Genomic DNA, 14,790 nt, shown 5'->3' on the forward strand with positions numbered 1-14,790 from the left:
GTTGCCTAGCAACAGAACACAAACTTTCAGTTCCAACGGTTAGCTCCAAACTTTGCTCAGTTGCCTTCCTACAGTCTGTGAGGTGAGTTTTTGCAACATCTCTGCCTCTTTTGATACTATCTGGCCGCATGTTATGAGAGGTTTTGTCACCATGTTTAAGTTAGAGGCGGGTTTGTGCTTCAGAACAACAGCTACAGTTTTAAGCTAACAGCTAACACTAGACGCTCATTAGCCTAAAAATTTCCGTTAGGTAAAGTTCATTCTAAGCTAAGCTATTTCGTACCAGCTCTGTTCCAACTGACACCGTGTTAGCGTCAACTTTAACGTACCCCTGCTGTGCTGTAGCCGTTTCTCCGGCTGGTCTGTGCAGAATGAGCGCCGGACGGGAATCTGAGGGTCCCGGATCCGTCTCCTGGTGGGGCTTCAGTCCTGCACGCGACCTGCTTAGTCTGGGTGAGAGCCTCGAGCGCACGAGGATGCTGTTTTCATTCTGGGCACGTGCATCACAGAGTAATAGTGAAAAGTAACTAAAGTACACTTTCTCCAGTTACTGTTCTTCAATGTAACGTTTAGGTACTGTTCTGGATTATTTTCTCATTTTATGTTCATTTGTGTTTGTTTCCTAGGAAAATACTGTGCATTTTACTCCACTACATTTATTTTTAATTATACAACTCACATTATTGCATACAAAACACTCGCACTGTTAAAACAGTATGCCACTTTGCTGAAACGTAAACAGCCCGATAACTATATGAAGCAGTTCAAATTAACTTAATCTTTGACATTTATAAATTAATGCCACCACATTGCATAATTAATATTTATAATACAACTTTTCATTTTTGTTAATATAGTAATTCCTCCAGAGGTAGGACTTTAATACAATTTTAGTACTGCAATTTTTCTTTTAGGTATGAACTTTGTATTAATTTAGCAATTTTGATTAATTTAGCAATGTTCTTCAAAACCAGATAAACCAATAAGGAAACAATTTGTTAGGGGTCAGCCACTTATCAATCTGGTCGATTATCAGAGCCAATATTCACAGTTTTTCCAATAATGGAGCAATGTCTTGTTTGGTACCCATTAAAGGTCATACTAGTCGATCAACACTTAAGTATAAATGTTGTAAAGTTCTCTTTTATTTAAATATACCTAAAACATAAATATACAAAGGCATTCCAACTAAATTTAATGTTGGAGCTTGTGTTTTTAAACATTTTTACACAGTAATTAAAATTTTTACTGCAAATTTAAATATATATTAAAATATATATTAATGATTTCTTTGATGGCTCATAATCAGTATCAATACTGGCCTTGAAAAAAAACAAGTCAGTCAACCAGTATCAACCAGTAGTGTTTACATACTATTTGTATACAAATGAATATATTTGTTACAGAACTTCCTCAAAGTTGACTAACTTCCAAGTGAAAAAAACACAAACAGTTCCTGTTCTGTTCATATCTACTGTGGTGCTACAGTAAGTGTTTCTATTATCATTATTTAAATTGCATAGGAAATATGAATGGCTGTATATCCTCTGAACTATTTTTAATACTAGGGCTGATATGGTGTGTAAACTTTGTTACTGATGCAAAATAATACTTTTTCGGTTCCTTATTTTGAAACCGATGAACATGTCTTAAAAAGGCTTATTCTTTATTTAAAAAATATGACAGGAATACGTTAACTTATTTACCATTTAAGTTTAAACATGGCCATGCATTTATTGTCAACTTTTCATACCCAAAAAGTGTAGTAATGCTCTGAAACCACTGTACACTTTGTCTCTCTATGCGTAGGCCCAGTGAGATATGAAGGAGAAGCCAATGTTTTACTCATTGGCAGTGGAGATCCGCGACATATTTTGAAGACCATTGCTGGTTTGCAGGACACACAAAGTCTTCATGTGAGTCTCCTAAACAGCCGTGTTTCCCCTGAGAAGCATATCTAACTCTACTACGAGCCTCAAATCTTTTCTTTTCTGCCACACTGCAGGTGTGGGTGATAGAGACCAGCATGGAGGTGGTGGCTAGACAGCTGCTGCTCCTCTACCTGGCACTGATACCCCAGGAATCCATGGGAATTAATGGTGAGTGGGATTTCGATAAATTATTAATGACAGATGTGTCCTAGGTCTTCAGTTTGTCTTGCCCTGGTTTTTATTTTCAGAGAAGACGGAGGTGTTTCTGGAGGTGTTTGGGAACAGTGAAATCCGCAGTCAGACGGAGGAGACTGTGCGTCGTGCAGCGTCACAGCTCTCTTCATCTGTTACTGAAACACTGGAGGCTGCCTCACACGCCTGCCTCAACACAACTCTTCTCAAGGTACAAAAATATCTTAAGCAGCCCGTCTGTGTTTTGATAAGACCTCATCGTTCTAAAATCAGACACTGAGGCCTTCTCAGTTAAGCCAATGTGAAACTAGACTTAGTGTATCGTATATATAATTACAAAAGCGCTGCTGTGGAAGTGCTCCATAAATTCAGACAAAATCTACTAATCCCATTCACTGAGCATTGAGTATTTCTGCAGTTCAAGGAGCGAGATGAACTGGCCACGATATTCAAGTTGTGGATTCAGCCTCGGCCTTCATCATCTTCATCCGAGCCTCCTGCTCCTATCCTGATGCCCAAAGTCTGGGATTACCGGGTCAGGCAGCATCTTGGAACTCGCTATGACTCCAAAAAAGCCTGCTTCGACTGGGATCTTACAATGAAGCTGCACCAGAAAGGGGTATATTGTGTACTTTCCTCTGTTAAAAGTTGCTGACCAGAAACAGTTTGCCACATAAGAAGCCTCACGTGTTGCACTGAAGTTCTTTGTGTGCTGTCTGTCTGCAGTGTGGCGTCATCAACAAACAGCAATATGCGCGATGGAGGGAACAGGGATTGGCATTTGAAATGAGGGAAGGTGTCTACCAAATAGCCAATCCAAGTTTGCTCTCTTCAAGAGTGTTTAGTCGGGTAAGTGCTCATCTGTTTGTCTAAACAATCTATGTAAAAATAACTAAAAAAATATTTAGGGGTTAAATAAAGAACATAATTTTGAGTATGTTTGTGGGCAGAAAGGGGAAAAAGTAGCTTTCAGGGGCTACTGGGGAGACATTGTTTCCAGTCCTTACCTCTCCTTTGGCATTGAAACTGATGACAAGAGCCTGCTGAAGACACAGAACGGGCAACACATCAAGGTAGCACATACAACAGTAACGGCATGAATTGTACATTGCATTATAGTTCTGTCTCTGCATCTTTTTCATGATCCAGTTACGCTAAGTTGTGCATCCCTTCATCTCTGTACATCCACAGACAGCCCAGGATATCTCCATTGCAAATGTGCAGGGATTGTTTCAGTGCCTGTCCAGCAGACGGGGCTGCCCCACTACTTCTCAGTCAGACTCAGAGGCGCCGTCCACACAGATTGACCAGAAATCTGTCACCATTAACGGTAAAAGGCTATTAATGCTATCAGTCCTGCAGATAAAAGGCTGGTTAGAACCAAAGCAGCACCACACAATTACAAAAGCGGTTTGAGCTACAGTGAAGAGGCCAAAGCTGAGGTGAAAGACTGCCTTATATTACATCATATGTTGATGTTTAGGGGAAGTTTAATCAGGAACTGGGTCTTCTGGCTTTTCCTTTTGTGGTTAACAGAAAACAACAAGTAAAACTTGACAGTTTTAGCACTGAATTTTCTCAAATCCTCTTCAGACTTGATGCGTCTGAATGGGATCTCTGTGACGTTCCTGCCTTTGGACTCACTTCACAAGCTGCCAGAAAAACAGAAATACTCCCACTACTTCAACACCATTTATGCCTCTGTCAGGTGAGACATTTTTCTCTAATCGCTACAAGCATAAAATACAAATATACTAAATTACCAGGAGTCCTTCAACATCCGGCCACCTGGACTGCAGACTACTGATATGACTGCTGACCGCGTTTCATTTCTGTCTTTCTGTTCCCTTCTATGCTGTAAAGCTGCGCGCACCAGTTGGGCCCGATGATGAGACAGATTGCAGCACCAGACGCCGTGCTCGTCGTGGAGTTGGCCAAGTGAGGGTTTTTATAGTAACAGGGCTTGTTACCATGGTGACCGTACAGTCACCAAGAGTACAGTGACTCTGCTGTGTAGCTGCAGAGTATTTGTGTGTCACACATTTTGTGTTTGCCACACATTTAAGATCAATGGTGGTACTATTTCTGAACTGTAGTGACGCACGCAGTCGTGCTCTTTGCGTTTAAGTTGCATTTGTGTGTCTCAGGTACATTCTGGATCTGAGCAAAGAGCAAGAAGGAGGCTTTGCGAAGAAAGTGGCGAGCATAGCTCTGGAGGCTGGATTTGAACCGTGGCGTGAAGGGAACAGTGATGACGTCCATTGTGTTTTCACACAACAGAAGAAGTAAAGGTGGCTTATTTCATCCGAGCTGTTTACTCTGCCCCCTGTGTCAGCAGATTTACCTTCACAAGATGCAAGAGACAGGATGAGGAAGCTTCACAGCACAGAGATTTTATGCAAACACATTTTATTTGTCCTTCATAAGGAAGTTTAAAACTGCGAGAGACCTCAGCTAGTGAGTCATAGTTCTTTGTAGCAGCTGTCATGAATTTTCAGCAGAAAAATTCTAAATGTCCAATGCTGAAATACGTTGTGCATTCATGCATTTTATTAACTACAGATGCGAATTTCAGGGGATGCATTTAAAGTAAAGGACACACAAAAATCTATCGTATCTAGTGCCGCTCAATGATAAACACTGCAAAACTGCTGCAACCTTGTCCTGAAACTAAAGAACAGTCTTCTGTTTTTTTATGGCTCCTGTGTGTGAGAGTTCACTTCCAGCGTCCTCCAACCTTCCCCTTACCGTGGCCCTTTTTGCTGTGTTAAGACAAGAGAAGATTTAAAGTAGATAACAAACAGCCATTCACAGAATTCACAGCGACTGAGGTTTTAAGAAAGGGAACTAGTACTATTTCCATTTCTGCTCTATCTCATTATGTAAATGCCTCAGATGTGTGCATCCTGTTCATAAAGTTGTGAATACTAAAGAGCTGTGAGGCTGACATTTCCTGTGCATGTGTGGCTGCGACCATTGATCTGTGATATGTTTGCATAGTCAAAGCATAGTAGCTCTGCACTATGCTCTACTTTACTCCTCTGGGGTGTGGGAGTTGTGGCATTGAGACAAGCAGATTGACTCACAATTTCTGAGCATGTTGGATTCTGTTCAGGAGGACATTGATCTGAAAAAAAGTATATTAGATTCTGATGTCACAGATTACCCATTTTTAAAACAGAATAATTGTATGTTCTCAGGCTGAAGAGCTCACCTCATATTTCTGCCTCCTCATCTTCTCAGTCAGGTCGAACTTCTCAGACTCCAGCTGGTAGATCCATTCCCACATCTCTTTGGCTCTCTCTCTAAAACACAACAGCATTGACAGCTTGAGCTGACAGGAGTAAACACAGGGTTCCTAGACAGCCTGGAAAAGTGTGGAATTTAATTTGAGTAACTTCTAGATCTTCAAGAGCACATAAAAAAAAGATTTGCGTCTCCATACTAATGCTTATATTCTGTTTCATAAAACTACAATTCTGAATTTCAAAAGGTAAACGGATCATACAAGCAGCATGTTTTTCAAGGTGGCAGTTTAATTTGAAAGAAAATGCAGCAATGTCTGAATTGCATATATACATGCCAATAAAATAATCAAATACTATCCTTTTCTGAACATTTACAAGCTCTAAAATGAAGTTAACGGACTATCTTCTCTGTATTAGGAAATGTTACATACTAAATATTTACCTATTTTAACTCAAATGCCTGAAAAACTTACTGAGAAGGATGGAATTTTGAGATGGAAAATGTAAAGGAACCCTGTGTTCCCCCTTTGTGTCAACAGTTTCCTAAATGTGATGTGGTTGCTTTACCCACATTTCATTCCAACAACACAGAGCTAAAATGTAATGAACATTTACATGAAATAACCCACATCTGCTGGCAACAACAACAAATCACTCTGTCGTGAACCTTCAACCGACCTCAGGCCGTCCTCTCTCAGGTTCTCGATAGCCAACGGCTTGCGTCTCTCTGACAGAGTCTTCTTCTTGATTTCTCTTGCAGTTTGTCTTTTTCCTCGTCTCTGCTCTGCCTGCAGGAAGCAGAAACCCTCGGACTGTCATGTGATGTGATTTATTCAGAAATGCACTCCACACAGTTGCAGTATAAAGTGACACATCTGCCTCCAGATGTGTCATTCTGACCTTTGCTAGGAAGCCTCCAAAGTGAGCGCCCATGTTGGAGAGCACTTTCTTCTTTTTGGCCTCATCATCGGCTCGCTTCTTCGCCTCTTCATCCTCTTTCCTCTGTCTCTCCTCCTGAAAAAGTCATCTTCAGTTCCCTTTTTAATGTGTTGAGTCAGACCACTGAGCCAGTTATTGACATGCGTGGATTAAACAGCATATGCAAAAAAATGAATTACCGCAATCCGTGTCTGCCTGTCTCGCTCTTTTTCAGCCCTCACACGCTGCTGCTCAGCTCTTTCTGCCCGCCGACTCTCCTATAACAGGAAAATCTCATCAGCTGGACATTCACACATGCCTCTTTAATCGCTATTAATGTGTAGCCTGACAAATCCCTCTTTCAGACGAACAAGTGGATCAAATAGGCAGCTGGGAAACCAGAATAGGAAAGGCATTACAATTCTGGCTTTCAGTCCAATCAGCTCCTCTTCTTCTTTCTTCCTCTGCTCAAAGTGGACATCAATCAGAGTCTGCAGCTCCAGAAGGTCTTTTTCCATCCGTTTCCTGTGGATGTCCTAAAAGCGACCAGATTTAGATCATTTGTGGCTGGTTTTGGTGTAACTGTGTAATTTCTGCCTCTAACAAAGAACTTGAGGCAACATACATCAAAGTCGACCCTCTCCCCCTCCGGGATTTTTGGCGCAGCGAGCTGTGTCACCAGCGGCCTGTAAATTGACACAAGAACATAATATATATATTTACATCGCATACATTCTCTTTTTGTGACTGATCAGATTATTTATTGGTAAAATCTGACAATATTTCATTATTTCCATGTATTCTTACTTGTATTTGGGGCGTTCTTCTTCAACGTGGCAGCCACAACAGCAATGAAAATGTGAATTAGTGCGTTTGAGTTTCAAATAGATTTTATATCACAACAGTTTATATTAAACTAAGTTTAACTATAGTAGGGCAGCAGGACAAAAAAGCCAAATACATGAGAAAACCAGTAATGACAGTTCATGTTGCAGTTTTTATTCTCCAACTTTGCTTGGAGGGAATTTAAAGTTCCCTGTTCATTTTAAATTCTTGTGTTGTACCATCTCTAACGAGTACATAACTAGAGGCTGCAAGTAAACATAGATTACAATATGCAAATCGACAGGTTCTCCTGTGGGGATGCTTTCACTGACAGGTTGCTGTAATCATTTGTATCTGCATGGGTTTTTTCTAAAATGTGGTCGATATAATCAGCACACTGCATCACAGTCTCACCTCCCTCCCCCTGCTCCTCATCCTCTTCTGCAGAAACAAAGAGTGATGGTGTGATTGACTTGACAGAACAAAAGAAAACTTTTTGTTTCATTAAATGAATGAATGAATGCCCTTACCCTCCTGATGCCCACTAAAGGAAAAAAGAATCCAAAGATTACATTAGACAGTTGTGCATTATACATGTCAAACGGTTTAGAAATGACAGAGAAGTTTAGTAGTTGGACTGGACTGACTCACCCATGTTCTTCTGAATAAGACATGGTGCCACTGGAGAGAAAACCAGACATATGAAAATCATAAATCATATCTTTAATTGTAGTTTCACCAACAAAAAAAAAAGGACAGTGGCTTCATAAATTTGCAGATTATATCCTAAATGGTATTATGCCAGCAACATGGTTTGTTTCATTTATTTGTCTAACTCAAAAACAATAAAACACAACTTTGTTCCATTCAGTGCTCTCTGAACTTTTGCTGCAATAGTTTTTTTGTTCTGGGTAAATTCACATTGATAAAAGCCTTTATATGATTCCTCATGCCTGCATAAGTAAATGATACAAGTATGTGACCCAAAAACACAAAAACTGTGGCATAAAGGGATTTATCATGCAGAAAAACAGGTGATGATAGATGATAGATTGATACATTGTGGGATAACACTAGTAGAACTTTGCAGAACTTTCCCATAACATTTTTAGAATAAGATTGTCACCGGGATGCATCTGAAAAAGATTCTTGTACTTTTCCTTCTAATGAAATACTATTCTTACACATCCCTGATGGCTGAGCTTTTCTATGCATTGAAAATACACATTTGTTGCCTAACGACCAAACACAAGACAGCATCTTTTCAATGTGAGTTACAGCATCGTTTAAAGAATAAGATTAAGGGAAAGGTTCTTTGTAGCTAACAGTCCAGGAATAGAAGAGGCCTGAGGGACAATAGAGCAGAGAAGCATCCTGTTACCCAGGATAGGAGTGAGGTACCAGCTGTCCCATCCTTCTTGTTTAATTTGATTTACAAGAGAGAATGTGGGATGGACAGATTAAGCTGGTCGGCTGGCTGCTATTAACACCAGCCAAGTCCTCTATTATCATTTCATCTACTTACAGTCTCACTGAACTGAAGCCCCATAAATATTTTAGCATTCCTCACCAACACTTCAGAAGTTTCTATACATATTTCACTGTGACTTGTTGAAGCAGATTTTATATTTATGGGGTGCAAAGTCAAAGCTGTCTGATGAGATGCAGTTAAACCAAATAAACAGACAAATGGGTTTCTGGCTAGACGCAGCTATGATAGGCTAATTTTCAGAGCACTCATTTCTGTACAAACAACTGAAAGCCTTCCCAGACTGCCTGTCTTTGGCCGTATTAACATGCTAGATCAAGCGCTGAGGCCGGCCGAGCCTCTCAGATCCCTTCATGGTTAGTTTTTAGCCAAGATCTCAAAGTATGAGCATGTGAATCTGAATAAACAGGGGCTCGGACAAAAGGCAGATGAAGGATTGGGAGAGGAATTCGACGCATCGCTTCACTGTTGGCTAAACTGACCAGCAGAGTCACACTGAGCAGGACAGATGGACAGAGAGCCCAAGGACACCAAGAATAACTTCATGTCATGATGGAGCAGGTTTCATTTCAGATATATATTCCACCTTCATCCACTCTGGTGGGCCAGTGTCAAATGTCTTATATTTTATCATGCAGTTGTGGTTTATTGAGTTTTATTGTAATTTAGTCAAAATCTCAAAGATGTCCAATACTGCAGCCTAAAATATCTATCAAATTACACACAAGTTGTGAAGATATGCAATGTATGTACATATTTCACTCAATATTAACATAATATAGCATCTCTGATTAACTGGAACAAACAGATGTTGAATATATTATATTTGTGATTTGTACAATTCAAATAAATACATTTCTTGATGGCTGGTATCGCAAAATATTCCAGCACCAGCAACTGTGTGGTTGACACATCGACATTAGAATAACATACAATACTTTTATGTTTACAGACTCTCTCCAACTCCCTATACTTGCATTTTTAATGTAATTCCTTTTGCCAAAAGAGACAAAACACACAATAAACAATGTTAAAGATAAACTAGGCTGATAGCATTAATTTAAAAACAAATAATCTAAAGATTTTGCAAAATTATTGTTATCGGGAATTCTTTTTGTCATCATAATCGTGCAGTGAAAATCTGATATTGTGATGGCCCTGATTAAAACAAGGAAACTGAATCACTTATCATACACGGTTGGTTTGAAAAATTTAGAACATCTTGATCATTTGTTAAAAATTATACAATAAATGTTTTACTGTTTGCACGCAGCACTTACACATTGTCCCACCAACACATCCAGCAAAAAACACAATGAGAGAAACATCAGCTTTTGTGATGATTCTCTTTGGGTTCAAAGCCATCAGAGACTCTCTTCACGTGTGTTATTTGACCCATTAAAAAAAAAAAAAAAAAAAAAGATTATAGCTGCTTTACACAAACTGATCTGACCAAAGTTGGGGTTTTTTTAGTGTCTGGAAATGAATCTATTCATTTGAATTGTTGGATAGCACATTTAAAATGTTCACTGCTCATAAACAACATTGTGTAATCAAACCCAGCGGTGTACATGCTCCCCGAAAATCGCAGAATTACATAATTAGCAGTATATATTAGCAGAATGAGTGTAAATATATCAGAGGACTGCACAAGAAGAAACATCTTGTTTTAGGACGACAGTGTTATAGAGGAAAAGTCAAAGCACTTACCTGAACAGCAAAGGATAAAGATGTTCACTGGTGATGAAAAGGAGCAACGACTAGAGGGGAAACTAAACAGAGCTTTATATACGGGGTCCTCTGGGGTAACAAGGAGGTGTGTGCATGTCTGTAGTTGTGTTACTGGTGTTGTGGGGACATAGCTGTGTTTATAAAGTCACATTACAAGGAGCAAAAATCTAATCGCCTTAATGTAATCATGTCATTCTGGTAGAACGACTTGGCTTCAGGTTATTTTAGTTTTAGAGCTGAGAGAGGGTGTGGGTGGTTCCAGATAAATAAGTGTTCATACCTGGTTTTAGGGTTCATATTAGGACATGCTGAAGGGATGGTTGAGTTGGAGCAAGGGACTGGGGAACACACACATGGGAAAACATTTAGAAAAGAGGGACGGGGAATGTATGTGGATTACTGGTAGCTTTTGGGGGCATAAGCTGAAGTCTGACAGACAGGATAATAAGTGGAGGGTTTGTTGCTGACCTCACCACTGAAATAAGAGACAGGAAGACAGGTGGCAGGAGCTGAGATAAATACAGAAGAGAAAGAATAACAGGACAAAAACAAGACAATTTCTATCACCACACAAAGGCCCAGAATAGAAAGGTGATGACCATCGCTGCAGTATTTGGTGTCGGTTACAAATGATGCAGTCTTATTTCTACAATGACAGAAAAGCTGAATGTTTAACCTGAAAGATGATTTAAGAGAGGAAAGTGAAGTTTGGTGCTCTCCAGGTTATTCCAAACAGTTACATGAAACCTGTTCACTGTGACTACATTTTAAGATTTTATCTTTGAATGAACTGCAAAATCACTTCAACATATATATTCAACAAGTTATCTAAAATCTATAAGAAAAGTGTGACCCGTTTCCACAGAACTGCTGCTATAAATGTGGGATTTTCTAACCTTCATCTACTGTATCTCTCAGTTTAGCTATCTATAGATTTATAGATATCATAGATAAAAAAAACACAGACATGACATCATCATCATCCTCTCCCCACATAACTCTACTTGCGTCTTAAAATTTATTTGTGAAATGCAAATATGCGCTTGCTATGGTCAAACGCAAACAGAATTTCCATAAAGCCAAATATAAAGGCTCTTTGGGACAGACCAAAACACATCATGTAGAAGAAGAAGAAGGAAGATTAACGACTTGCAAAAGTTCACCTCATTTATCACGATGACACATCTGCGCATCAGGTAAGATAAAATATACTGAAAAGAGAAGGTGGTGTAGGTGTATAGTAATTCTCTAGCATGATGTTCGGGTTATTTAAGGTCAAGGTCGTGGCCGCACAAATACAGAATTTATTGGAAAACATTAAGTGTGGAGTTTGTATTCCATGATCACATATTACACATGTTGTCTTTTTATTTCTATAGTCTTAGTGCAGAATTTAGACTACACAGAGGGATTTAATGCACAAATAAATGTGAAATTCTGTAATTTTCAAATAGAATGAAATTGTTAAAATCGTACCTTAAAATGAGTTCAAGAATAGCGTTATTTTTACGTTACCATGAGCTAATAATGGAGTCTTATGAGATTATTTATTCGATTTGACTTCATTTAAGTATTGGAAACCATAGACAGATACCATTTATGTGCCAAATATTGTATTTTAATGTAATTTACATTAACCATTCATATATACTATTCATATTTAATATTTTCATTTAACCTTTATGTGAGACCATTTTCTCAAATATAAATTTGGAAACTTGTCCAAAAAGGACAATGACATTTTCCCTTCCCCAAAGATTTACAGTTTTACCAGGGAAAAATCAGCAAATCTTTACCAGACAATGTCTGACAGAAACATTTGCTTAAGAAATCACTTAAGCAATCAGTTTATTATCAAAGTAGTTGCCAAGTCATAATTTTCTATCAATTAACAAACTGATAAATCATCATAGCTCTGGAATACATTCACATGTTTCATGGGGTTGCCATGGAGCATTTCTTAGAGGATAAAGGAAAATAAAATGTAGGATTCTGCTTTTTAAAAATTAATTCTATAAAGTATATCCCATATTGGTTTCAATATTTTACTTAGCTTTACATTAATTCAAAATGAATATCTTACCAGGGAGTGAGAAAACTAAATGGATGCTACCCTAGCGGGATTTAAGCGAAGCAAAAACTACTCTTAAATATTTAACAAAATGTTTGCCAATCATTTTATCATGATTCTTTAAAATACATACCATGTCACAGCCTTAAAAAAAGCTTGGACTTGGACTCAGAGAAGTACCACTAGTGTTCAACTGATGCAAAAGGATGCTTTAGTGGGCTAACAAGTGCAAAACGATTTTCTGTGTTCCTTTTATTTGTTTAACATCTTGTATAACATTTACCATTTTATATCTTAGCGAAAATACACTTCATCTACTGATTCTACTGCTAGCTTCAGGTAAGTGTAAGAATTTAAGTAATAATTGTGTTAAATTTAAATGAACACCGATAGAATAATAGACTACGCTGTTATGTGATGTTTGATGGATGTCCCTGTACAGGTGGCGTCGGTTTGTGTTCAGATGTTATTCGTGAGTATTATGTGATAAACACGGCTATGAACTGGACCGATGCCCAGAGTTACTGCAGGAAGAAGTACAACGACCTCGCTACAGTTGGCAACAGTGAAAACATGATGACGCTGGTGAGCACAGCGACAGCCAGTGGTGCGAGTAGAGAGATGTGGATTGGTCTGAGAGAAACCGGATCAGCATCCTGGCTCTGGTCTGTGGGAGAATCTGAGAACAGCTCTGGAGTAGTTGAATACACTAACTGGGCAAAAACTGGATCCGCTTCCATTTCTTCCACCTGTGGTGCCATGAGATCTGATGGCAAATGGCTCAGTTCATCGTGTACCACAACACGTCCTTTTGTATGCCAGTCAGGTCAGTGCTTTCAGCATGTAGATTATTTAAAGTAGTCACAGTCTCTGGTGTCTCTCCAATGATTATACTGTTTGGCTGATATTTAGCAGGAATTTAAGAGCAGTCACTGTGCTGTACATATTATTTTATACATATTATCTATATGTTTTTCACAGAAAATTTTCAATTAATTACAAAGAATGTCCTTAGGGAGAATTTCTTTTATTGTAAAATTAAAGTTTTTTTTTTTTTTTTTTTTTTAAACAATTGATATTCATCAAGATTTTACAAATATTTTGGGGTAACTTGATCAATATTTCTGTACAGGAAGGATTTTATTATGCTAAATGACAGAATTCTTTTTTATAAACAAATTTTAATACACCAACATTTTTTTCTGTTATCATCAGATGATAATCTATAATATCTCATATGCCTGTTATTTAAAGGTGGATACCGTTTTGTGTGATATTTTTATGTTTTTTAACAAATATTTTGTCCAATTACCATAACTAGAACCGCAAATAGAGAATAGATAACTGTTAAATACCAACTATATACTGCTGCTGTCTGTATTTTAGTATATATAGTAACTTATATTACTGTATGTATTAAATATATTTTAGTTCTTTCCTTTTTTTTAGTTGTTTTGTTTACAATATGCCAAAATAATATGTTTCGAATATTAGAGCATCTAAATATATTCTAGTAATATGTTTAACATCACTTTTATGCGCCTACATGTGCCCTCGGCAGTTTAAAAACTAAAAACTACCCCATTTTCTTCAAAACATTTTAATCTTCACATTTTGAAATATTCACAGAAAAGGGGCCCAGTGAGTTGCAAGTTGTTTCTAAACCAGAGACTTGGAGGGCAGCCCTACATTACTGTCGAGAGAATAATAAAGAATTGGCCAGTGCGAGGAGCAAAGCTGAAAATCTGGCAATACAGAAAATATTCGATGATGATGATGATGATGATGATGATGATGATGATGATGACTATGACTATGACTATGACTATGACTATGACGATGAAAAGATAGAATCTGTCTGGATCGGTTTGTTCCAAGATGAGTGGAAATGGTCAGACCAAAGTGCCAGCTCTTTCAGATACTGGCACGGCACCCAGCCAAATAATGATGGAAAATGTGTACTGTACAACCCCTCTGACAGGACATGGTATGACAGAGATTGTGCACAGAAATTTCTATTTTGCTGCTACAAAGGTAAGTATAAAATATCTGTTTCGTTAGTTATGAAGGTAATACATTCCTCCTGTTTGCAGAGATGTGTCTAAAACCCATATTTCATCAGCTGTCCCTACTAGATATGCTGTTTTAATATGACTGATTTAACAAACTGAATGTATACATTATATTTAATATTTTTGTTTGTTGTACCACAGAAAAGATGATAGTCGCAAGAAAGATTGTGGGGGTGGAATTGATGTCAGATTCATTCCTTGACTTCAATAATGCTGCTGTGACTCAAGACATTTTGAACCAAGTAAGTTGGTGATTCTAAAATGTTGCTGATAAAGCAAATTCTATTAATTAATGTTGCTTTGCATTGCTATA

At 38.2% G+C, this 14,790-nt stretch overlaps 3 protein-coding genes across 8 annotated transcripts in view; 2 read left to right on the forward strand and 1 right to left on the reverse strand.

The window, feature by feature from the left end:
• LOC111584613 (dynein axonemal assembly factor 3) lies at positions 1-5,070 on the forward strand. 3 transcript variants are annotated; one of them, XM_023293785.3, is made up of 12 exons: positions 1-82; positions 346-453; positions 1,810-1,916; positions 2,006-2,099; positions 2,180-2,334; positions 2,542-2,742; positions 2,850-2,972; positions 3,074-3,196; positions 3,315-3,453; positions 3,717-3,831; positions 3,987-4,061; positions 4,271-5,070. In XM_023293785.3, exons 2-12 carry the CDS (start codon positions 372-374, stop codon positions 4,410-4,412), a joined length of 1,356 nt encoding a protein of 451 aa, XP_023149553.1. In that variant the 5' UTR covers positions 1-82; positions 346-371; the 3' UTR covers positions 4,413-5,070. The 3 variants fall into 3 exon arrangements, with proteins under 3 accessions (XP_023149553.1, XP_023149554.1, XP_054860412.1); XM_023293786.3 differs by lacking the exon at positions 3,074-3,196; XM_055004437.1 differs by lacking the exon at positions 1-82 and having other exon boundaries at positions 134-453.
• LOC111584617 (troponin T, slow skeletal muscle) lies at positions 4,516-12,873 on the reverse strand. Of its 4 annotated transcripts, none has more exons than XM_023293791.3 (13): positions 10,314-12,873; positions 7,766-7,795; positions 7,645-7,658; positions 7,529-7,555; positions 7,097-7,112; positions 6,915-6,975; positions 6,709-6,825; positions 6,490-6,567; positions 6,272-6,385; positions 6,050-6,159; positions 5,338-5,428; positions 5,210-5,250; positions 4,516-4,885 (listed from the first exon to the last, which is right to left on the reverse strand). In XM_023293791.3, exons 2-13 carry the CDS (start codon positions 7,786-7,788, stop codon positions 4,840-4,842), a joined length of 738 nt encoding a protein of 245 aa, XP_023149559.1. In that variant the 5' UTR covers positions 7,789-7,795; positions 10,314-12,873; the 3' UTR covers positions 4,516-4,839. The 4 variants fall into 4 exon arrangements, with proteins under 4 accessions (XP_023149559.1, XP_023149558.1, XP_054860414.1 ...); XM_023293790.3 differs by having other exon boundaries at positions 7,097-7,115; XM_055004439.1 differs by having other exon boundaries at positions 7,766-12,873.
• LOC111584609 (secretory phospholipase A2 receptor-like) overlaps positions 12,823-14,790 on the forward strand; it is a 3,729-nt gene continuing 1,761 nt past the window's right edge. The window contains exons 1-2 of the mRNA XM_055004354.1: positions 12,823-13,248; positions 14,040-14,719. Of these exons, the coding sequence (XP_054860329.1) occupies positions 12,823-13,248; positions 14,040-14,510 (897 nt within the window). The 3' untranslated portion in view covers positions 14,511-14,719. The remainder of the gene's footprint in view (positions 13,249-14,039; positions 14,720-14,790) is intronic.

The sequence above is a fragment of the Amphiprion ocellaris genome, chromosome 18 (assembly GCF_022539595.1).
Source record: "Amphiprion ocellaris isolate individual 3 ecotype Okinawa chromosome 18, ASM2253959v1, whole genome shotgun sequence".
NCBI classification, from domain to species: Eukaryota; Metazoa; Chordata; class Actinopteri; family Pomacentridae; genus Amphiprion; species Amphiprion ocellaris.